The following is a 23231-nucleotide window of genomic DNA, read 5'->3' as shown; positions in this document are numbered from 1 at the left end:
TGAGGCCACTGCCTCCGTCCATTAGCACCTTGGTGATGCACTTCTTGCAAATGATTCGGTCGATGACGAGCGGGTAGCATCCCGATCTCGCGACGTGGGAGGGATGGTCCCTCTGATCGAAGGTGATCGGAGATTTCGACCAGCTGAGAAAGGAGGGGATGGCCTTCTCGGCGACACATGCCTCCCTATAGCGCACCTTGTGCTGGCGTTTGGTCTAGATGGCGTCGGATACGTCAAAGATCATAATGCACTCCTCAGGGTTGGGAAAGCCATCTTTGTCCTTGCCCGCCGCACCTCCTTTCTTGGCTACCGCCTCTTTGTTGTCTCCCTCTTTTGGCCCATCGGCCTATCGGAGGAAACGTTTGAGGAGCTCACAGTCCTTGTAGAGGTGTTTGACGGGATAGGTGTGGTTGGTGCACGGGCTATCCATGAGCTTGTTGAAGTGGTCAGGCAGGCCCTATTGGGGCTGCTTGCCCGTGCGATCAGCTGCAGTGACCAACGCAATGTTGTCCGGTCAGCGCCGATCCTTTTTGTTCTTCTTGCCCCTCTGCGTGGAGGGGTCCTCGTCTTGGTCCACGCGTTTGGCCTTGCCTTTGTCCCATCCTTCATTGAAGACCGCTCTGACCGCCTCCTTGCCGGAGCCATGGTTAGTGGCGATATCAAGCATGTCACGGGTGGTATGGGGCTTCACGCAGCCAAGCTTGTGGATCAAGGACTCGCAAGTCATCCCAAAGAGGAATGCGCTGATGACGTTCACGTTGATGACATCAGAGAGGGAGTTGCACGTTGTCGTAGCTCCTCGGCGTGCCCTTGTGCGAGTGCGAGGGCCCCGCACACGGGTCTAGAGGGGTGTGAGTCTGCACAGACTCCGCAACCACCGGTGGCTGCCCCATAGCGTCCACCATAGCGCACTCCCCAGACGGACGGTGGCTAGGCACCATGTCGCTGATGCTAGAGCCGTCGCTCTCAACCTCGTCATCCAGGAGTTCATGGAAAGTGGTGGGAGCATAGCTCGCCATTCCTACAAATTCGGATATGAGAGGGGGCGGCACCAGCGTCCTTCGGAGCCCCCGAGCGCACACGTCCACGGGGGACGCGAGGCCATAGGGGAACCGGTCATACGGTGTTTGCGGTGCAGACAATACGGTCCCCTTGGATAATCGGCGGAAGATAGTAAATGGAAAGTAAATAACAGTATGTACACTACTTACAACGAGGTTTAAGCAGAGAGTTTGCTCAGAATGAAGCACAGGTGCCTCATTGTTGAAGTCATCGTGCGTCCCAGAGCTGATGGAGAGCGCCCCTCCGACGAGCGCCAGAACATGTGCCTCCTCGCAGAGGTGTAGGACGCCAAGCCAGTCGGCGGCGAAGTCTAGGCTTCCAAAGAGGAAGGCCTAGGATGGCTCGAAGACGGGTGGAACCTACACCCAACAGGTGGGAGTGCGGGAAACTCCGGTGAGCCAAAGCGAGTCATATCGCTTGAGCCCGCCATGGCGATGGTGGCGGAAAAGTGGGCCATCTGATGACCAAAAAGTGTTGAACGTACAACGTCTTCCCTACGGACGGCGCCAACTGTCGGTGCAGAAAGTGACCAACACGTAAATACTTGTAGTTTTGCCATACGTTGTGATCGGAGGTCGCCTAGCACTCAATGACACTGGGTTTATACTAGTTTAAGCAATGTGCCCTACGTCCAGTTTGAGTCGGTTGGTGACTTTATTCTTGAGCCCAGGTGCTCAAAGTTTGCAGTGGGGTTACAAACGAGAAGGAGAAAGATGGGGGGTACAAGAGGTCCGGTCGGACTCTAGTCAGAGGGGCCGAGAGTGACGGGAGCTCTACTATGTGTTAAGTGAACTTGATCGATCTGAATGAATATGAATCAACCTATCTATTGGGAGAGAGCGCATCCCCTTTTATAGATGAAAGGGGTGGCTTTATAGGTGAGAGGGAGAGAGTGCGTATGCTACTAAGCCTTGTTGCCCACGCCGGCGGGTATAGGATGATGGTAGGCGCCCACAATAATGTTGAATGTCAAATGCACGTGGGAGGTTGTATTGTCTTCTTCGGGTATGGCAGACGTCGGCGCCTACCATACTGTTGATACCCGGAGGCATGCAAGGGGTTTTACCATGTTCGCTCGGTATGGTAAATGTCGGCGCCCACAACACTGTCGATGCCTAGAGGCATGTGGGGGGAGCCTTACCGTATTTGTCTAGCATAGGAGTTAATGGCGCCCACAACACTGTAGGGGAAAATATCGATGCCTACAACACTCTTTGAGTTCTGTCGTGCTAGGAGGGTCGCAGGGTACTACCTGACAGGTGCACAGAGTATGGTCCCTGGTACTGCGGTTTGACTTGTGCGCCCTGCCTTACTTTCTCCGCCTGTTTCATGGTCCTCACCGAGCAGGCGTCCCCGGTCGGTTGGTCCCAGTCGGCTCTGATTGCGCTAGTTAGAGAAGAGCAGTGAGCAGGGTTTTGGCGCATCCCTGGTCGGGGACACGGGTCGGAGTCGGAAGCGGTGTTTGGCCAGGCCTTCCGGTCGGAGAGGCCGTCCAGAGGCGGGCTAGAAACCGAGGCGAGTGCTCCGGTCATAGAGGTGGGCCGAAGTCGGAAGCGAGTGTCGTTCTTCCTCGGTCAGGCCTTTCGATCAGAGATTGGATCATCCTTCTGGCCTGTTGTTTAGGTACTTAGGCCGGTCCATGAGTTGCGCGTTGTCTGCTTGGGCCAAGCTTTTGTTGGGAAGCGGGTCCACGAGGGACCCCAGGTTTATAAACCCGACAGATGGTTTGCCTCCCGTGCTGGCTTTCACTCTGGTATAGTATACTGGAGACCGCCGATGTCGCATTGTTTCGCTGAAATTTAGCTTATGCTGATTTATTATAAGAAAAAATTATTCGTTCGCTGAAAAGTAGTATTGAAGTAGTGTCGAAGAACGGAGCGTAGCCGTTTGGGACCGTGACAGGTGACACGGATCGGCGTTGTACCAGTAGATTCATGCAATGTAGGAGCCGAGCGGCGAGCGCTACGCATATCTATCCGACTATCTGAGGACTGGGAGCCGAGACCGTAGGAGCCAATGCAAGCGCTGGGTTCAGAGCCACGCAGACGTGCTCTCCAAAATCCAAATGTTGGTTGCTGGACACACCACGCGTCGTCACCAGGAGAGGAGCATGCCAGTGCGAACGGGAATCCCGTACGGACTCCAAGCCAGCCTGCTCTGCTGGCAGGTGCGAATGCAAAATTAAGAGGTTACTTTAAGTATTTTTCATAATGGTAAAAGTTGGTAATTTTTTTTTACAAATTACAATAGATTCAATGGCTATTATCGGACATGATGATTAGAGTCTACCAAATTAAAGGCCAGATGTTTCTGATTATTGTGAGAATTTCTAAAATTTATCTTTTTTTCTAGCGCGTCTGGTGAGAGCTAACGTGGTGTCTCCGTTGGGGCCTCTAATTAGTGATAATAAGATTATTATTATATCTAGATGTATAGCAAAATGTATGTGTATCAAAAAAAAGTTAAAACGACTTATAATTTGAAATGGAGGAAGTATGAGATAGTTTGGACAAATCCGATACAAAGCTCATGTAAGCAAGCTCGCCGCCTCCGGCAGCTGCTAACCAATTCAACCGATACAGGTTCGTTGTCCCCTTTTCCTCTCAGGTTCCTCCTCTCTAAGTACTCTCAGTTTTTTTGGGGGGCAAAAAGTACTCTGTGCTTGCATGTTGTGGGCGTCTGCGTTGTACCGTGTAATTCTAAAAAAAAAGCTATTACATTCGGTTCTTCCATAACGGGCCGCAATAGAGCGGATTGGGCCTCTGTCGGGACGATTTGGTTCCTGGGCCTTGGTTGTCAGCACAGCAGTAGGCGAAGTTGAGTTTGATGGTTTGCCTCCCGTGCTGGCTTTCGCCCTGGTATAGTGTACTGGAGACCGCCGATGTCACGTTGTCTCGCTAAAATTTGACTTATGCTGATTTATTATAAGAAAAAATCACTTTTCGTGGACTGGGAGCCGAGAACGTAGGAGCCCATGCAAGCGCTGGGATCAGAGCCACGCGGACGTGCTCTCCAAAATCCAAATGTTGGTTGCTGGACACACCACGCGTCGTCACCAGGAGAGGAGCATGCAGGTGCGAACGGGAACCCCGTACGGACTCCAAGCCAGCCTGCTCTGCTGGCAGCGGCGCCAACGAGGAGGTGCAGTTGAAGCGCAAGATATCGAACCTTGGCTGGAGTCGGCTGCGCATGCGGGCGGAGGAGCTCGGCTGGGACACGGAGGCGACCCGGGCCCAGCGGTTTGCGCTGGCGGCGAGGGTGGGCTCAGCTCCTGGCAAAGGCGCGCGCGCTCCGGTGCCGGCTTGGACGAGGTCGGTGCTCGCGCTCCCCTGCTGCTGTACTAGCTAGCCAGCGCCGTCATGCGCACACCTCGGTCGGTGCGCGCCGCCGGTTGTGCCGCCGCAGCAGGTTGCTGGTGTTGTCGCGCCGCTGGGACGATGACGTCACGAGGTCTGGGGAAATGGGATGGGGATTTACGTGTCGTAGTTTAGTTCATGAGTTTTGCCTCTGTCATTAAACGGCATCTACCCTGTTCGTTTGGGTTTGTTTGGCTGATAAGTTATGGCTGAAAGTACTGTTGGCTGATTTGGTGTGAGAGAAAGATATTGTTCGTTGACTGAAAACGTACGGTTTATAAGTCAAACAAGCCCCAGCGAAGCGATCATTGAAAACGATGATGAGATTTCTTGGAGATGTGTGCTCAAAAGATTCTTGGCGATGGACATCAGATGGTGATAACAAACTGAAGATTCGCCCTGGCTGGAAGGCCAAAGCAGAACCAAATTAAAATGCCGGTTCTTTGCATGGACTTTGATGCCTCTTTCTTAATTTTTGCACTTAATTAACATCCTCGGAGATTTGTTGACTTGACGCTCGAAAATCTGTGTGTTTCTCCCGACAAGCGTCAACCAGCTTGCTGTTTTACTTGGAAAACCAGGAGAGTGGAGTTGCAATGCAATGGCGCTGAGAGACCTGACCCCCAACTGCTGCGGCAGTGCTCTTCACAGCCGAGCAGTATTTGCCATCAGGGAGATTGTCACGAGGTCAGTAAGAATTAATGGAGGAAGTGGATAGCTAAGAGGAATTCAGCAAGAACAGCAGAGACCATTTAGGAATTTACAGCAGAGGAAGAAATTTCTTCATGGCTCTTTTGCATTTCAGTCTAGCGAATTCTTCAAAATAAATGAGAAAAAAAAGGCTAGCGAAGACGTGTTCAGGCCACATCGCAAGACTTCCGAATTATAAACAAGCTGCCGGGCTGAGTTTACACACTCACAGCACAGCGCTCGAACAAGAGATGCATTGATGAAAACAAGATTTGAACCAGAGATGCAAACGATGAAAAGAAGCTTTGAACCAAATGTTATACCCAATGTGGCTTGAACCAACCAAGAATATCCAAATGTTACCATGGATGTTTCAAAGATCAACATCACAACATCACTTCTCTTTTGAAACTGTTTCACGCGTTCCACGTTCATGCTACTGGAACGCGAGTTCTTTTGTGCTGCCAATGTCAAAATTCCTGCACAAGCTCGCTCAAATGACCTGTCAATGCAAAAATCCCTGTCTCATCTGCACAAGTTCGCTCATGGACCACATCGGAATTGTGAAACACATATGGACGGCATCTGAATTGTGAAACAAGCTGCCGCCTGCCGGGCTGTCCGGGCTGAGTTTACAGACTCAGCACAGCGCTCGAACAAGAGATGCATTGATGAAAACAAGCTTTGAACCAGAGTACCAGACTCATAGCACAGCACTCGAACAAGAGATGCATTTATGAAAAGAAGCTTTGAACCAGAGATGCGATCGATGAAAAGAAGCTTTGAACCAAATGTTATACCCAATGTGGCTTTGAACCACGAATATCCAAATGTTACCATGGATGTTTCAAAAGATCCAGTGGCTTTGAACCAAGATGATCCAAATGTTACCAAGAACATTGAACCAAGATTATCCAAATGTTACCCAGAACTAGAACTGTACTAATCGATAGGTTTCAGGGAGCAACAGCATTTCCAATTCGCAGTATGCTACCAGCAAGAATCGATACGTATCTGAACGCTACAGTTGTAGACGTAGCCTGGCAACACGCGAGCCACAGCAGGGGCAGAAGTACCTCTGGGCGTAGCACCGGGCGCAGAGGACCAAATGGCCGCAAGGTCTAGCCACGAGCAGTGCGGGTCGGAGGCGGCACTCCCAACACAACGGGACGCGCGGCAGGACCTCCTCCTCCTCTCGCCACGCCCACAACGGGTTCGGATAGAGGGCTTCGACGGCAGACATGCCGTTGCCGCCGAACGCTTGCTGCCCGGGACAACGCTCCACGGACCGTGGCGGTACGCCCCAATGTTCAGCAACCCGGTTGTCTCGAAGGCCGGGGATAGTCGGTGCTGCGCCGGGTGCAGAAGTCGTGGCGGAGGCGGTCCGTGCTGCGCCGGGTGCAGAAGTCGTGGCGGAAGGGTCGACGATCGTAGTCACGCCGGGCGCGGAAGAGGGGGTGGAGGCGGGGTCCGCGATCATCTTCACGCCGGGCGCGGAAGAGAGGGTGGAGGCGGACGCGTCCGGCTCCGGCGCGGCGTCCGCAGCGTCGACGATCGTTTCCACGCCGGGCGCAGAAGGGGTGGTGGAGGTGGTCGCGTCCGGCTCCAGACCGGCGCTCGTCTTCACGCCGGGCACGGAAGAGGTGGGGGAGGTGAACGCGTCCGGCTCCGGCGCGAGGTCGGCGATCTTCGTCACGTCGGGCGCGGAAGAGGTGGACGCGTTCGGCTCCGGCGCGGTGTCGGCGCTCGTCGCCACGGCGGGCACGGAGCCTGACGCGTTGGGCACCAGCGTGATGTCGGGTGACGGCGTGGTGCTCGACGAGGCGGCGGAGGCGGCCCTGGTGTCCGTAGGGGTTGAAGCCACGGTGCTCGACGAGGCAAAGGGCTCGGACGATGCCGACGCAGACGACGACGAGCCCTCGGTCACCGAGGCGAACGTGGACGTCGGGTGCGCTGCGCTCTCCAACCCCGACTGCAGCGACGGCGAGACGTGCTGGGACACGCCCGAGTTCCGGGGCTGGGAGACACCCGCGGAGTTCCGACTAAGACCTCCCCTCCGATGCGCGCGGGCGGGGTTGGTGGGCGGAGCGGTGCCGAGCCGAGGCCACTCCTCCTCGGAGAGGACCCAAGCGGGTCTACCTCTTCCGCGCCCGGCGTGAGGGCGGCTGGGCCGAGCGGCGGAGGGAGTTGTAGTGGTGGAGGACGAAGTTGACGAGGGGTTGGAGGAGGAAGACGCCATGGCGATGGCGGTTGGGCCGTTGCGGGGAGCCGGGGAGGGGACGAAAGGGGAGAGGGCGGGGAGGTTTGGTTTGGCGTTTGTTCGGGTTCTAACGAATGGCTCGCTGAGTCGGTTGTTTATATAGTAGCCTGCCTGCTGGCTGCGCTCCTGTCCGATGTGCAAAGGATCGAAAATTGGTGAAGAGCAAGAAGAAGAAAAGGATCGAAATGGCCAAATGGGACATGCTGCGAGGACGCGGCCATCAGCACAGCACGGTCTAGTAAGTCACCATTGAAATGGAAAGGGCAAACAGCTGCAAAAAACAGTGTCAGGTGAAGTTCTATTATATGTACAAATGTGCTAGACTTCGAGATCTTAGTATTGGTGTTGGTCAATCAGTGACATTGGAAGATGATTCATGGAGAAGGCATCATGTGTTTTGTTGAGTATATGTAAAACATGTACAAGAAAATTCACTGAAGAATTCTTAAAAAAAGGTTTTCAGATTGTTCTCGGCAGTGCTGCAAATGAAACTGATGTTTTCTAGACTAATGATGTCTAGCATTCTAATTAGGTGACATCAAAGAATTGATGACCGTCAATGTCCAGTACTCTATTACGTAGGTGATGCTAGTTGGTGATGCTAGTTGATGCTAGTTGGTGATGAATTCATTAGGGGTGCAAATGGATCGGATATGATACGGACGAATATCGCTGCTATTACATATGTTTTCGTATTTCTATTTGGGTTCAGATTCGAACATGATAGTATTAGTTACGTTGGATAGGATACGAATGGATATCGACATCATAAATATGTGATTTGAGTGTTCATATATGGATACAGTATCGGATGTTGAATATTCGAACTTGGATACGAACAGATCTCACTGATCCTCTAAACGGATTCGGACTTGATACGGTGTATCTGTATGACATGTATTGAGTATCCGATCTCCTGATGGATCTAACAAAGCGCATCTACAATTGACAAAAGTCAATGTAAGAGGGTTTTACAGGCTTGATGACATGTCATCAACAAAAGCCTATTAGCCTATACGTCAAATATCAGAGAGGTTCTATGTCATGAGAAAGAGATCCGTGGAGAAGTTAATGAAGCGACGAGCAGGGAAGAAGAATGCAGGTAATGGTTCAGTACGTGTACGTGGCAATGGCCGAAGTCTGGGCTTGGCTTCTGTCAGTGGTGCAGTATTGTTTGTCTTGTTGGGCCGTTGTGTTTGGGCCAGATCAGCTTTCATTTCTTGAGATGATAAACTGAGCTTATCTTTGAATGATCTTGAACCAGCTTCCACCCAATGACCCAAGGCTAAACCCATGTCACTGATAAGGAAGGTACTTGTGCTTCCAACAAGAATAAAGGAAAGCAAATTCGTGATGATGAGCTAGCTGGTTCAGATAAAAAAAGAAGGATATACCATCAGACAACTCTCTTGTAACTCTTGATATTTTTGCTGGCTGTGGTGGTATATATCTGAAGGATTGTAGCTAGCTGGTATGTATTATCAAGGGAACACCTTGACTGCCACAATTGTTGTCTGGCACAGCACTGCCACAATTGTTTATTTTCTGAAGAGCTAGCACTGCCGCAGCAGTTGGGGAGCAGGTCTCTCAGCGCCATTGCAACTCCACTCTTCTGGTTTTCCAAGTAAAATAGCAAAATGGTTGATGCTCAGATTTTTGAGCGTCAACAAAATCCCCGAGGATGTTAATTAATTGCAAAATGTACGAAAGAGGCGTCAAAGTCCATGCAAAGAACCGGCATTTTAATTTTGTTCTGCTTTGGCCTTCCAAACACGGTGAATCTTGGTTTGTTATAGTCTCCCATGACTTGGATCCTGTAAGCACTCCTGGTCGTGTCTTAATGATGTTATTTATACTTTGATTTCTTGTCCTCTTTCATATTAATCTCTTATAGCATCTTATATAATTAAAAAGTAGTCTTTTATTGTTTCTCTCTCTCTTTTGTTCCCACAATAACCCTCTAAGGCCCCCTTTGAAACGCGGGATTTTTTCCCGTTCCTACGTTTTTTCTGTGAAAAATGAATTGAATCATGTGAAATTCCTATGAAATTCCTGCCTTCCAAAGATGCCCTAATTAGCTAGTCAAATTAAATATGATTAGTGCTTTCTTGTTTACTCTCCTTCTGAATTACTCCCGATAACACCAATATTATTTGGGATTAGTCCTCCTGTTATTACCGTGATTCTTTTTCTACCCAAGAATTAGATTGATCATCATATGAGCGTTAGAGACTTGGGGCTAATTAATTTTGTCAAAATATTTGTGTTCCTTTTCTAGTTTTTAGCTTTCTTTTGTATTATAACACAAAAATACTTATTTGGTTATTATGTATACTTTGATTGTATATACATTTTGTCATGCGTAATTGTCATCGGTTCGAACGGCCCCTCCTATGTTTAAATCGCTCTGCACTGTTTAGGAGTAATAATATAATACAATAGGGTAGTAATATATGTAGGAGTCCATCTACCTAACAACTATGTGTTTTATGTAGTTTCAACACATGAATTTTTTTGCACCATAGATACAACAACCCCCATCCTCCTTCTACCTTCAGCCTTCTTCTACCTCTAGCCTTCTTCTACCTTCAGACAATCACAAATCACAAGATCATAGATCCACAGATCATAAAAAACAATTTTTTCTATGGAAGGATAAATCACAAATCGCAGAGAAGGAAGAGGTACCTGGAGCCGGATCCCTGGGTGGCCAACCAAGACATCTGACCTCTAGACCGCACCACCATGACCATGCAGTGCAGGACGACATGCATGCGTTCCAGCCATTGATGGCCTTTGGAGTTTGGTGGCAAGCCCGATGCTGCTCCTCTGCGGTCTCCTGGACTGCCCTGGCCTGGGTGCATGCGTGACCGTGCTGGGAACGGCGAAGGCGAACGACGCCGCGGAGGAGACCCACCGGGTGCGATCCGAGTGCGGGCGGGCCCGACGCCGGTCGCCGAGCACTGGGAGCACCGGCAAAAAAGAGAGAGAGAAAATCTATGTGTTTTTTTCCATAAAACGCATGTGTTATATAGCATTTCTGTATATGTAGATAATAGGAATCAGTCTAATTTTGTAAGAAGAGAAAGAGATAAATGCATCATAGATCCATTAATTTTTGATGGTGTGTCATATAAGTCATCAACTCTCAAACTATATTTTTGAATCCTTAAACATTTTAAGTGGTTCAATGAAGGTCCATACCCCTTCATTCATTCGAGATGTGGCGAGCCATGTAAGCATCCAGTGTGGCACATCGCTGAGTGGCTCTTTTTTAACGGATATCACCCTCTCCTTTTCTCCCTCTCCCACTTCACCCACGGTTCGGATCCTCTCCTCGAATCCCTGGGCGACATGGACAGTGCGTGTGTGGAGGAGCCCAGCCACTGCCATGGACAGGGCTGCGAGGAGCACCAACACCGACGACGAGCAAGGGTGGCGTGGCCGTCAGCAACGAACGAGCCCCAAGCCAAGCAAGTTCGTGAGCAACCGTCGCGGACGCCAAGACCGGGCGAGGCTCAAGCATCGGGCCCGACCGCTGCGAGCGAACTCGAGCCGCGGCCTGGGACGGGTGGGTCGCGTTCGCTGTGGCGAGGGGCGCCATGGAGGTGGAGGTATACCTTCCACCGCCCTCGTGAAGCAGCATGGCGACCTGTTCGCGGCCACGAACTCGTTGCGCTCGTCTGGTTCAGCCTCCGCGCTGTCCCAGCCAGCCCGGCCAAGCTCGCGTGTGCCGTTGTCGCGGCAACGTTGAACGGTGTGCGCAGACGACGGGACACGCGACTGGGTGCGCTGTGAGTTGTGTGAGCGGTGCATCAGCGTGCATGGTGGGCGGTCGAGCAAGTCGTGCAGCTGCTGCAACAACGTGCCTGAGCAGGTGCAAAAGGCGCGCGGCCACGACGATGGCACCCGTGGCGGCGGCACTGCGAGCAGGGTGCGGTGATGGTGTCTCGAGCAGCGTGGCGAGCGGATCGCACAACGACGGCGACGGCGTAAGTGGACGAGCAGATGGGCAGATGGCGACGATGGTGGCGCTAGAGGTCGAAGAGAGAGAGAGAGACTGGGTGATGAGGCCGTCGAGGTGCTGAAAGCTCTAGTTTGGTTTTGGTTAATTGATGAAACCCTAAGTGCTAACCTAGTTTATCAAGATGATTATGAGATAGGTAGCACTACTCCAAGTGATGAAGCAATGGCGAAGATCATGACAATGGTGATGGTCAAATGCTTAAACTTGGAAAAGAAGAAAGAGAAAAACAAAAGGCTCAAGGCAAAGGTACAAAATGTAGGAGCCATTTTGTTTTAGTGATCAAGACACTTAGTGAGTGTGATCACATTTAGGATAGATAGCCGTACTATTAAGAGGAGTGAAACTCGTATCGGAACGCGGTTATCAAAGTGCCACTAGATGCTCTAACTCATTGCATATGCATTTAGGATCTAGTGGAGTGCTAACACCCTTGAAAATATTTGTGAAAATATGCTAACACATGTGCACAAGGTGTTTGCAGGGTTGAGATTCGGCGCTTTTGGAAAAATGAAATGTCTATTTTCTATTACGCCGGATGCAAAATTCTTGGTGGTTGGCACATTTGAGCAAGGGTGAAGAAGTTAGAGTTGAAATGGAGTTGGTCGAAATGATGCTGGCGTCGGTCTACTGACCGGACGCTGGGTCACTCAGCGACCGCACGCTGAAAGGCTGCGTCCGGTCGAGCTGTCAGACGGCTTAGTGGGTAGGGTTGAGCACCGGACGCTGGTCTACGTCCGGTCAAGGTGGACCGGACGCGTCCGGTCGAAAAAACATGCCTCGGGGAGCTTACTGGAAACGACCGGACGCTGAGGCTTCAGCGTCCGGTCAGTTTTGACCAGAGCGTCCGGTCAGCTTCGTAGCCGTTGAAATCTGACGAACAGCGTTTGAAGCTGGTGACGCGTGGCGTCCATCGGGCGACCGGACGCTGAGGGCCAGCGTCCGGTCGGTATGACCGGAGCGTCTGGTCAGAGCGTGTTTTGCCCAGTAAAGGGGTACAACGGCTCTATTTGATGTGGGCTCTATTTATAGCCCCATGGCCGGCTCAAGGGATAACTCTTGCACATTTTCATTGACATAGCAACCTTGTGAGCTTAGCCAAAGCCCTCCCACTCATCTTCATCATTGATCCATCATCATTGTGAGATTGGGAGAGAATCCAAGTGCATTGCTTGAGTGATTGCATCTAGTGGCACTTGGTATTCGTGTTGCACTGCAGATTCCGCTTGTTTCTCTTGGTGGTTGCCACCACCTAGACGGTTGGAGCAGCGGTGAAGGATCGGCACGAGTTGGTGATTGTTCGTGGCCACCTTCGGTGATTGTGAGGGGAGTTGTACCTTCCCCGGCGGAGCGCCGAAAGGTAACTCTAGTAAATTACTCGTGTCATTGAGTTACCTCACTTGTGGGTCGGTTCTTGCGGTGTCCAATCGTGTGGACGAGGTTTGTGAAACACCTCTTAGCCGCTGAACCACCAAGTGTTGGTCGACACAACGGGGACGTAGCGTGTTGGCAAGCACGTGAACCTCGGGAGAAAATCGATTGTCTCTCTTCTTTGTCATTCTCCCGGTGATTGGCTATATATTCATCTTGTGATTGGTTCATCCCCTACACGTCGGTATAATCACTCTACTCACTCATTTACATTCTTGCAAACTAGTTGATACAAGCTCTTTAGTGTAATTAGAATTGAGAGCTTGCTTTATTATTTACATTTATCTAGTTGAGCTCTTTAGAGTAGCAAGGTTGAGAGTTCTTAGTGGGTAATTACATAGCTAGTTTATGTGCCTAAGTATTCATTGCAACTAGAATTGTTGGATAGGTGGCTTGCAACCCTTGTAGAGCTAGAGCAAGTTTGCATTACGCTATTTGTCATACTAATCAAATTGCTCTAGTTGATTTGTAGATTTTTAAATAGGCTATTCACTCCCCCTCTAGCCATATTAGGACCTTTCAGGTGCAAGCCCAGCACATGACGGTGCGTGCGCATCAGCAGGGTCGCAGCGGCGGGCATGCGTCAGCAGGGCGGTCTCGCGGAGGTGGCAGGCTCGCGGTGTTGGGCGCGCGCGTCAACGGCAAGAAGCCAGCCTTGCTGAGCGGTGGGCATGGCGACTGGGTTGGTGTGCGCCGTGCCCGTGCAGTGGCTGAACATGAAAGAGGAAAAAAGCAAGAAAGGGGCTAATTATAATTTACACGCCACCTTGGCTGCTGAGTGTACACGCCACGTTAGATCTAAACATCAAACGAAGGGGTATGGACCTCCGGTGAACCAATTAAAAAGCTTGAGGGCTCAAAAATACAGTTTAAAAGTTGAAGGACCTATATGACACACCATCAAAAATTAATGGACCTACAATGCATTTATCTCTAAGAGAAATAAACGATTCAATGATCAAAATTATATTATAATACTAGTTTGTTATGGTTAGAGTAGAGGTAACAGGATCCACCCAACACAAGAAAGAGTGGGAGTGTACTAAATCATCAAGAGTAGATAGTAATATGGAAACTCAACTACGTGATCGTCGGGCTGGAGCGTGACGGGGCGACCCGCTCCTACCCACCCGCGTCAGCGCGCCCGTGTCCCACTCGCCCGTGCCCTCGCCGACGAAGAAGAAGACGGCGGCGGCTAGGGCTCCGGTGGCTGTGGCGAGTTCAACACCCTCTCAATCCGACTCTCTCTTTCTTCTTCCCCAACATCAGGAGGGCAGCAGTTAGGGTTTCGGCGGCGGAGGAGGCGGCTGGGCCAGGTCAGAGCGGGGACGACAATATGGCCATGGCGGCGGCAGGAGGGCGAAGGGGAAGAAGGAGGCCGCGGAGCTCTAGCAAGACTCTATCGTGTTGCGGCGGGTCGCGCGCTCGCTCGACAGTGAGACGTGTCGCGCGTTAACTTCCCCATAGTAATAAGCGCCTTATTGATTATGTCATTCTGTTCTATCTCTGCTTAGAAAAGATCAAAGCAAATACTATTGTTATTTTCTAGTGAAGAAGTATACTCAATATTCTACAATAGTAGCTAGGTGCTGAAGAATCTATTGTACTAGAACTTTTATACTAAATGTAAAAGAGAACCTTCATTATTTGCATCTATTATACTAAAACTTTTATACTAAATGTAAACGAGAATCTTTCATTCTTTATTCTAAATACAAAGGGATTTGCTATTTTCCACCTGAAAAATAGCATCTGTTCAGGCATCTGAACAATGGCTGTGAGCCATAGATGAAGATCTGACGGATCTAAGTTCGCACAAAGGAAACTAACAATAAGGAATTCTTTCTATAGTAAGACAATTACAAAATTATGATCTAAGACGCAAAGACAATTAAAAATAAACAATTCTATAGTAAGACAACTAAAAAACTATGATCTAAATTGACACAATGATGTACGAATTTCGAAGCGAGATCAAATGATCACGTCGTCGCCTGAACCAAAGACACATTCTAGGCGCATGCTTTTTAGAAAAAAAGTGAAATACAAGATATATCCATGTGGCCTTTGTCCATAGTAGTAATTATGGGCATATTTTTCCAGTAAATTTGTAAAACCGAAAACACCTGTTGTTGAGGAAGAGAAACATATTATCATCTCATCGGGAAACACTAAATACCCTATATATATTTAATCTAATCTAAGAGAGGACTACTAGCAAGCTAGCTAGGGAACAAACCAACTAGGCTTAGTTGAGCATCGATGAATATCCTCCGGCGGCACGTAGATGCACTCCAGTTTGTTATCCTGCATGCTGTAGCAGTAGGCCGCAGGAGGAACCCGGAGCTCGTCGCAAAAAAGGTCTGCTGTAGCAACGTCATGAACATAGTAGATCCGAGTACCGCCGCCGTTGACGCCATTATTTTCCCTAAAGGTGGTGTGATATCCATCCACGAACAGTTCGTAGTCGCCAGCGTCTCTCACCTTGAGCCAGGCGAGCCCGTCAGGCGTCGAGCCTAACTCGAAGACGTCGAAGGCCACCGGCCGTGAAGACTTGACGCTAGTCCGGACCAAAACCAGCTTGCTCGGCAACGCAACGAGGTGGACGAAATTGAACTCTTCCTTCTGGGTGCATATGCCGTACATCTTGTTGGCAAGGTTGGGCGTCGCCGGTGGACGCTGCACGATGCAGAGGGCGTGGAGCGTCGCGGCGTCGAACACCGTCATCTGGCCGTCGAAGCCGAACATCTTGCCGTCGTGGTAGGCTAAGTCGAAGTAGCCGAGGTTTACTGGGACGGGCGTGTTCACCAAGGTCCAAGCCGCGTCTCCGGGGCGGCAGCATAACATACCCGCTCCCGGTGGCACCAGCATCATGTGGGACATCATGATCGTCATGCTCGCCGCCGCCGCCGCTGTCGTCGGAGGAGCGCCGGGCGGGACATGGACGGCGAAGCGGAAGAAATCCGTGAATTGGAGGTAGTTTCTGCACGAACTCCAGGTGCGTACCGCCGTGTGGAAGTCGGGGCGGCGCAGGTATGTCAGGTGCGTGACAACGTCGCTGCCGGCGTGGCGGACGGCGTTGAGCCTGGGCAGGGCAGACGTCGCGCCCGTGGCCAGGTGCGAGAGGCGGCAGGACGCGTCGCGGGCGTCGACGACTATGGACCAGCCGCGCGACAAGGGGAAGACGAGCGCGTCCTCTGACGGCCCCGCACGGGGAAGCATCAGGCGCGGCGCTGGCCCTACCGCAGCGCGCCATGCCCGGCACACGGAGCGGAACGCGGCTAGCCCGGTGACGGCGTCGCGGGTCCTCTTCCCGATGGGCTCCAGGAGATCGGTGGGGAGGTTGGACCAGTCGGGTTGGTTTTCCTCGTCAGCTGCCATTGTAGATAGATCGTGTTCTAGATGGATATATGATGGAGGTCAAGCACTTTTATATAGTCCCTCCGCCCGTTTTTTTGGTTGAATTTGATCGTGTATTGGGCCTGAAGTGGTCCCCTTTTGATCTAGTACGTCGCTCTGTTTCGTACGAGGCCCGGATTAGTTTCCCAAGCAATCCTGATTCCTGACGACGCGGCACCTCAGGTTCCCGGTGGGCTCGGCCGGGTCTGATCGGAGCGAGGGACCGGGAGGACTACGACGCGGCTGACGGATCGGATTTATTAGGACGAGTCAGTCCCAGTCGTCAGGCCGGTCTCCAGTGCCCCGAACCGCCACGGCATGGTCCACAGACCACGGCTGCCGGGACGTCGTCCGCGACCGTTCGGTGAAGAGAAACCGGAGATGTCCGCCACCACAACGCGCGTGCGCTTCTAGAAAGAGTCACGCCGTGCACGCCCCGATGCCTCTCGCCCTGCCAGTGATCAGTTCAGCGCCACCATGCTCTCTATATCAAGCCAGCCCGACGCGCTGAGGCGCCGCGCCAGGGAGCTGCGGGAGACCATGGTGCCATGAAGAGCGGCTACAGCAACATGGCCTTAATATGCTTTTGTTGACTCAGCAAAGACTTTGGACATTCATTTTTCTTAAAAAATGGCGAACAACACTAGTTATATGTAGACCGTACTACAGCTACGCTGCTACCGCCTGTTCCTCAGCATAATAGCATAGTAAGAACATACTAGTTTTTATAATCTATCTATACTAAAAGGACAAATCAGCAATCAAATTAGGCCGTGGCTGGCGCCAGGACGCCCGCGCCGCTACGCCTGCCTTAGCCTGCCGCACCCGCGTCACTGTGCCTACCCGCCCACGCCTCGCCTGCCGGTCTCACCCACGCCGCCTCCTAGCCCACGACGGCTACTGCTGCACATGCTACATACGGCCGCGTGCCCGCACCCACAGGGACCGCCTCCACCTGCCCTCGCTTACCACGTCTGACACTGAGGCGAGGCAGCAGAACGTGAGGAGGAAGATGCAACATCCGATCTAATTTAAAACATACAGATGCAACAATTGAAACATACGTCTGAAGACAAATGCAACATTTGAAATATGCGTCTGAAACACTTGCAGAAATACTTGAAACTATTACAAGGCATATGCAACATCCAGATAAAACATTTGCAACATATGTGTAAAAACATATGCAATATCCAGATAAACACGCTTGCAACATAAGTCGGAAAAAAATGAAACATTGAGAACAGAAACTTGCAACATACGTATACAACCATTGCAACATATGCAAAATCCTGATCTACTTTTGCAGCGTCCATCTGAAACACTTGCAACATACCTATGAAACATCTGAAACACTTTAAATGTACACTTGCAACATGCGTTTTCACCCTTCTTCTGTGCGGCACAGAGCAGAGCGGGGATGGTCAGTTCCGGCTACCGGCGGCCGAGGATGGTGGCGCGGCCTGGCAGTGGCTAAGTGCGCCTGCGCCTGGCCTGGGGCCGGCCAGCGATGGCCCCCTCTCCTGGTGTCTGGCCAGGGCGCGACGGAGGACTGAGCATGGCATGGCGCGGCGGTGACGCGGGCGCCGCTGAGGTCGCCGACCACTGCCGGGTACCATAAAAAGGGGTTCTCTAAGCAAGAACCGAAAAAATCACTTAGACCTTGTAAATATCGAAGTCAAGAGACAACCACCGGCAAACCCCCACCTTATCCGAGGCCCGGCTGGACCGCCCGGGCCACCTCGAACAATATCCGGACTCACCTGAAGCGGGCTCGGCCCAGAACGAAACCACGAGGCCTCGGACGAGGTACCGATTCTCCGACTCGCCCGAGGCCCCACGCCACAAGGCCTCGGACGAGGTACCGGTTTTCTTACTCGCCTGAGGCCCCACGCCACAAGGCCTCGGACGAGGTACCGATTCTCCGACTCGCCCGAGGCCCCGCGCCACAAGGCCTCGGACGAGGTACTGGTTTTCCGACTCGCCCGAGGCCCCGCGCCACAAGGCCTCGCCCGAGGTACCGATTCTCCGACTCGCCCGAGACCCCGCGCCACGAGGCCTCGGACGAGCACCCAGTTACCGACTCGCTCGAGGCCGGCTCGGCATCAACCCCGTCACCGCCGCCTTGACCGACTTCTCTGACGGGACGTCACATCCAACTAACGCGTCCAACCACTCCCGCGACGTCAGTCAAACGACGGCACGATACAGCGGAGTGGCCGACGAGACGGGAGTCACATCGACGCCATGCTGTCCGGGACAAGACGGGGTAGGGGTTACCGGCCGCTATGCTCGGCACTGTGCCCACGGCTGACACCCGTACTGCACTGTGCTGCCTAACCCCTGCTCCAAGGACAGTGCGGCGTGGAAAGTCAAGTCCGGATCCCTGTAGCCTCAGAATCGACGTACAAGACCAACTGCTCCCTCCGAGCCTCGGCTATCCGCTTCTGGGCTCCTGTAGCCTCGGGACTCGCGCCCGCCGAGCCCCCCACAATGGTTCAGCCTCTGCACCGACTGGGCCTCGGCTCTCTACGTTGTCAGCACTCTGGGACCGGCACGTCGTCCGCAGTACGCGCCATGCCCTGCGTCAAGCTGCAGGAGCTCCCACATCGTGCACAAGGCCAAGCTCCTGTAGCCTCGGAATCAGCGCACCCACGCCGTCGCATCTACCCAGCCTCGGCTCTCCGCGCCGGTCAAACATACAGTGACCAGCACGCCTCCAATAGAAGAAGGCGCGCATGCCACCATAGGAGCTCCCACGTCGCACAGGATCAGGCGTGACCGGCGCGTCGCTCCAGTGCACCGAGGACAAGACCGCTCCACCGACCATACCGCCACAGTAACGAGCTGCAGGGCTCGGACATACCGCCTCTGCTCACAAAACGTCACGTAGCAAATACATGTACCGCCCCTGTGCCTCTCTTCGACTATAAAAGGGAGTGACCAGGGCCGCTTCTAGGGAGAGATGAGACACACAGGTGCAGGCAACGCACAACGCTCTGTAACACACACGCTCCCTCACTGCAAGAGATCAACATCTCAAGCCACCCACGCCACTCTACGCAGAGACCTGGGACTAGCTCCCTCTCTCGCTAGCTTGTAAGCCCCTACTACAAGCACCTCGGTGCAAGGAATACAAGATAGCTCTCTCAGACTGGACGTAGGGCACCTATTGCCTGAACCAGTATAAACCTTGTGTCTCTTTGCATCACCATCCGGGATTAGGGGCACGTAGTACACTTTCACTAGTCGGTTGAGGACCCGCCGGACCAAAGCACCGACAACCACGCGCATGGAGCTTGGAGGCGGAAGGCGAGGCGCTGGAGACCGGGTCCAGCAGCCGCTGTAGCCAGTGGGGCGGCTGACAGCGTACCTTTGCGAAGGATTCCTCCTCTCTGCGGGGGACAGAGGCACCGTGGGGGGTGATGGCGGCGGCGCGCCAGAGTGGGCCGCGGCGTGAGGCAGAGTCGGGGATTTTTTTTTATGAGAGAGGCGAGTGAGACAGTTTTTTTTAGAGAGACGGGCGAAGCAGAGTGAGAAGCCAGGTCCGACGGGACGGATGCCCGCGTCTAAGTGTTTCCGATCAAATTAATATTTGTTTCCCTCGTTTGTCAAACTCTACCATGCCAGTGAAATATATTTATTTCTCTAGGCAGCTAACCGCGTGGACTCCTGCCTTTTACAATTAGTGACAAAGACTAAATTACAGTTGAATTCGATTTGTTCAATAAGGCAACTCTTATCATTCTAACCTAGCTTTTTAGCATTGCAGTTGGCATCGTCAGTCCCCATAAAAAACAAACAATGCTGCAGAGCCTCCACAAAACTCGGCTATGTTTTCCGATGAAGAGGTACTCAGCCTTGACTCCTTGAGTTGAAATAGTAGTGTTTGATGTCAGTAACTGAACTATTGGAGTCACCAAATTGTGAGTAAAATGCAATCTTCTTATTGCACTGAAAAAAAAAGATATCCCACCTCAAATTTATTAGAAGATTCGCGGTGCTGCATTGTACAGAGCAACTAAGCTGTGACTGAAGAACAAGTTGAACAGGTGTCTGACAGCCTTATTATAGATTTATAGCTCGGAATTACCATTCTTATTCATTAATCATTAAACATGGATCTCAAGTCTCTGCCAAGATTTGCTAAAAAAAAACAATACGATCCATCCATACATAAATCCTGCAAATGACCATCAATAATGATCTCACCAGGCTATGTGGAAAATAATGGTGTGCCAGCTCGGCCTCTCCTGAACAAAATCAGGATAAGAGCGTCAGTAAGATCCATGGCACGGGGCCTGGGGCACGCACATGCTTGGCGCCACTAATCATCGGCGCTCATCGTGGGGGCGCATTTAATGCCCTAACGATCCTGCCAGCCAGATTAGCAGCTGACAGTTGCTTAACTGAGCCGAATCACGTGCGTCGTCCGCTCTGCAACTGCAACGACGAACCAACAGCATGATCGTTCAGAACTGAATCATGGATCGAGCGTGCGCGGTGATGGAAACGCTGGCGTCTCGGATTTCGGGAATTAAGAAAATCACTCGTGTGAGCTGCTGGAACTGAAGAATCTGTAATTATTCAGCAGGCGACGTCCGTTCGTTTTCTCGAGCCCTCGTGCCTCGCATCCACAGGAGATTGGCAGAAAGATCAGCCAGCAGGTATGCCGAAACGAGCTGGTCACACGTGAATTCTGAATGGCGGATTACACGGGTGCAGTACTTTGCCGAGATGAAACATCAACTAGTAGGATTACACTCTTTGGCATGCACAAATTAAACTAGAGGCCTTCATCTGAATGATTTTCGTCTAAACAGAGTAACAGACACGGAGAAACGGAAAACAGTGAAACGCACTCAAGTTGTCACAACTGTACATCTTGTTTTGGAAAGAAAAGAATTTGTCGCTCCTGCACGACGTTGGCTCCGGCTCCGGCTCCGTCCGATGGGCTCTCATAAAGCTTCCGCGTTGGCGGCGGCGGTGAGCACGGAGGGGTCGAGCGGCTGCGCGTGGTTGTGGTCGTTCTCGTAGGTGACGATCAGCATGGCGGCGTCGCTGCGGCACCGCTCCACGTACTTCCTCGCCGGGCAGTCCTTCTTGCTGCTGCACCTGTAGTATCCCCTGCATACACCACCATCATTCAGAATTTATCAGTCATACAAGACTGCATTTTTTCTGAATAACGATCAATTAATAGCAGTGTAGCAGCAGTAGCACAAACAAGATGGCGTGGCAGCTTAATGGACACAACTAATAAAGCAATGGCGTGAAGAGAACGAAATGCTCAAGATGCAGCGCACCTTGGGTGAGGAGAGCCTTTGATGGGTTTCTGCCCATACTTCCTCCAAGAGTAGTTGTCCACCGGGATGTCGGCGTTCTTGTCGCTGATCGCCGGCACCCTCACCACCCTCTTCTCCCTCGGCTTCCTGCACAGATTTCCATCATCCATTAGCCAGCCATTCAACACCACGTACTTACAGCACCTTGCATTGCATTGTAAGAGGGATGCAGATGAGATGGCTGGCACTCACTTTTTCTTCGGGCAATGGCACCTCACGCCGCTGCCGTCTCCTCCCTTGCCGCACACCTTCTTCGCCGTGGCGGGCCTGGCGGCGGAGCTCGTCGCGGCGTCCGACATGCTGATCAGCTGGCTGCTGATGGACGTGAAGAAGGACGTCGCCGCAGACGACGTGCACACCGAGTTGTTGTCGAAGCTGAAGCTGATCACCTCCTTGGCGCCGGCGGGGGCGGCACGGGGCAGCGGCAGCGGCACCGGGACCTCGATGTGGAACTGCTCGCCGCTCGGCGTCTGGTCGAACTGGAAGCTCTTCTGCTTCTTCGCCTGCTGCTGCTGCGGCGGCTGGAACTGGCCGGTGGGCTGGAACTGGATGTGAGGGGTGCTGGTGCAAGGATTGGGCGGGGGGACAGCAGCCGCGAGTACTCTCGGGCTGTTCTTCTGCACCGCCATGGCCGGCGACGGCGAGGGAGGCACGCTGCAAGAGTTCAACTCCAGCAGCGACGTCTCGAGGAACATGCTCCTGTCAAACTTCTTGGCCGGGGCCGGCGTCAATGTCACGTTGCTGGCACAAGGCGGCAGCAGCAGCACCGCCGGCGCCACTGCCTCCGCTTCTTGGCTTCTCATCGTCATCAGCGCCGCAGCGCTTCGCATCGTCATACTAGTTGGCAGCGACGTCGGCGGCGTCAGAGGCGGCGGCGGCGGCGGAGGAGGAGGAGAAGTAGCACTGACCAGCAGGGGGCCGGCGTTGGGAGTGTGGCGCGGTGCCACTGCCAGAGACGGGTGGTACTCCAAGAGGCAGCTCGCATCGACGGGAGGCGCCGGCGGGCTCCTCTTGCCAACCCTTGCTCTGGCATGGCCGAGCCTGTCGCTCAGGACGGCGACCACCTTGCCGAACCGGGAGACCGCCTCGTCGGTCTCCGCGGCCACGGGCATAGGCCGGAACGCGTCGGCACCGGAGAGCGAGAGAACGGCGACGAGCTTCTTGCAGCTCTCCACGGCGGCCCGGTTGGCTTCCTCCACCACCTCCATGGCTTTCATCAGAAAACTTGCACCGGCCGGCAAATCCAAGTGCTAGTAGCTAGCACACTGGTAGCCTCGATTGAATTACCCAATGAGATTGCAACCACTAATCAATCTAGATTTGCGCATGAAATTGTTCCAGGTGCTATGCTATGACTATGATGAGTGGAGAGGTAGAAAGGTTGCGAGAATTGCAGCAATTGTGGTGGCGTTGGAAAGAGTCTTTGCAAGATCTTTCTGTGATCTTATACAGGGAGAGCAAGAGCATATGTGACTATGTGAGGAGGCAGTCTCATTAGGTCCTTCTCCTTCACTTGAGCAGGAAGTAATTCTCGTGAGTATATGATATTCCATTTGGGAGTGAGAGGTGGAGCACGATCGGAATAAAATGTTGGAAAGTCAACGAGGCTGATGATAAGATGATCAGGGCCGTCGCCCGTCGGTACGGTGGACGGCCCAGATGCC

At 52.4% G+C, this 23231-nt stretch overlaps 1 protein-coding gene across 1 annotated transcript; it reads right to left on the bottom strand.

Moving 5' to 3' along the window:
• Positions 1 to 21072: 21072 nt before the first annotated feature.
• Positions 21073 to 22965, bottom strand: LOC136478628 (protein WRKY1-like). The gene is made up of 3 exons (XM_066477010.1): positions 21760 to 22965; positions 21529 to 21654; positions 21073 to 21349 (listed from the first exon to the last, which is right to left on the bottom strand). The coding sequence occupies exons 1-3, from the start codon at positions 22782 to 22784 to the stop codon at positions 21181 to 21183; spliced, it is 1320 nt and encodes a 439-aa protein (XP_066333107.1). The 5' UTR covers positions 22785 to 22965; the 3' UTR covers positions 21073 to 21180.
• Positions 22966 to 23231: the final 266 nt, after the last annotated feature.

The sequence above is a fragment of the Miscanthus floridulus genome, chromosome 1 (genome assembly GCF_019320115.1).
Source record: "Miscanthus floridulus cultivar M001 chromosome 1, ASM1932011v1, whole genome shotgun sequence".
Lineage (NCBI taxonomy): Eukaryota > Viridiplantae > Streptophyta > Magnoliopsida > Poales > Poaceae > Miscanthus > Miscanthus floridulus.
This window is presented reverse-complemented; position numbering and strand designations above follow the sequence as displayed.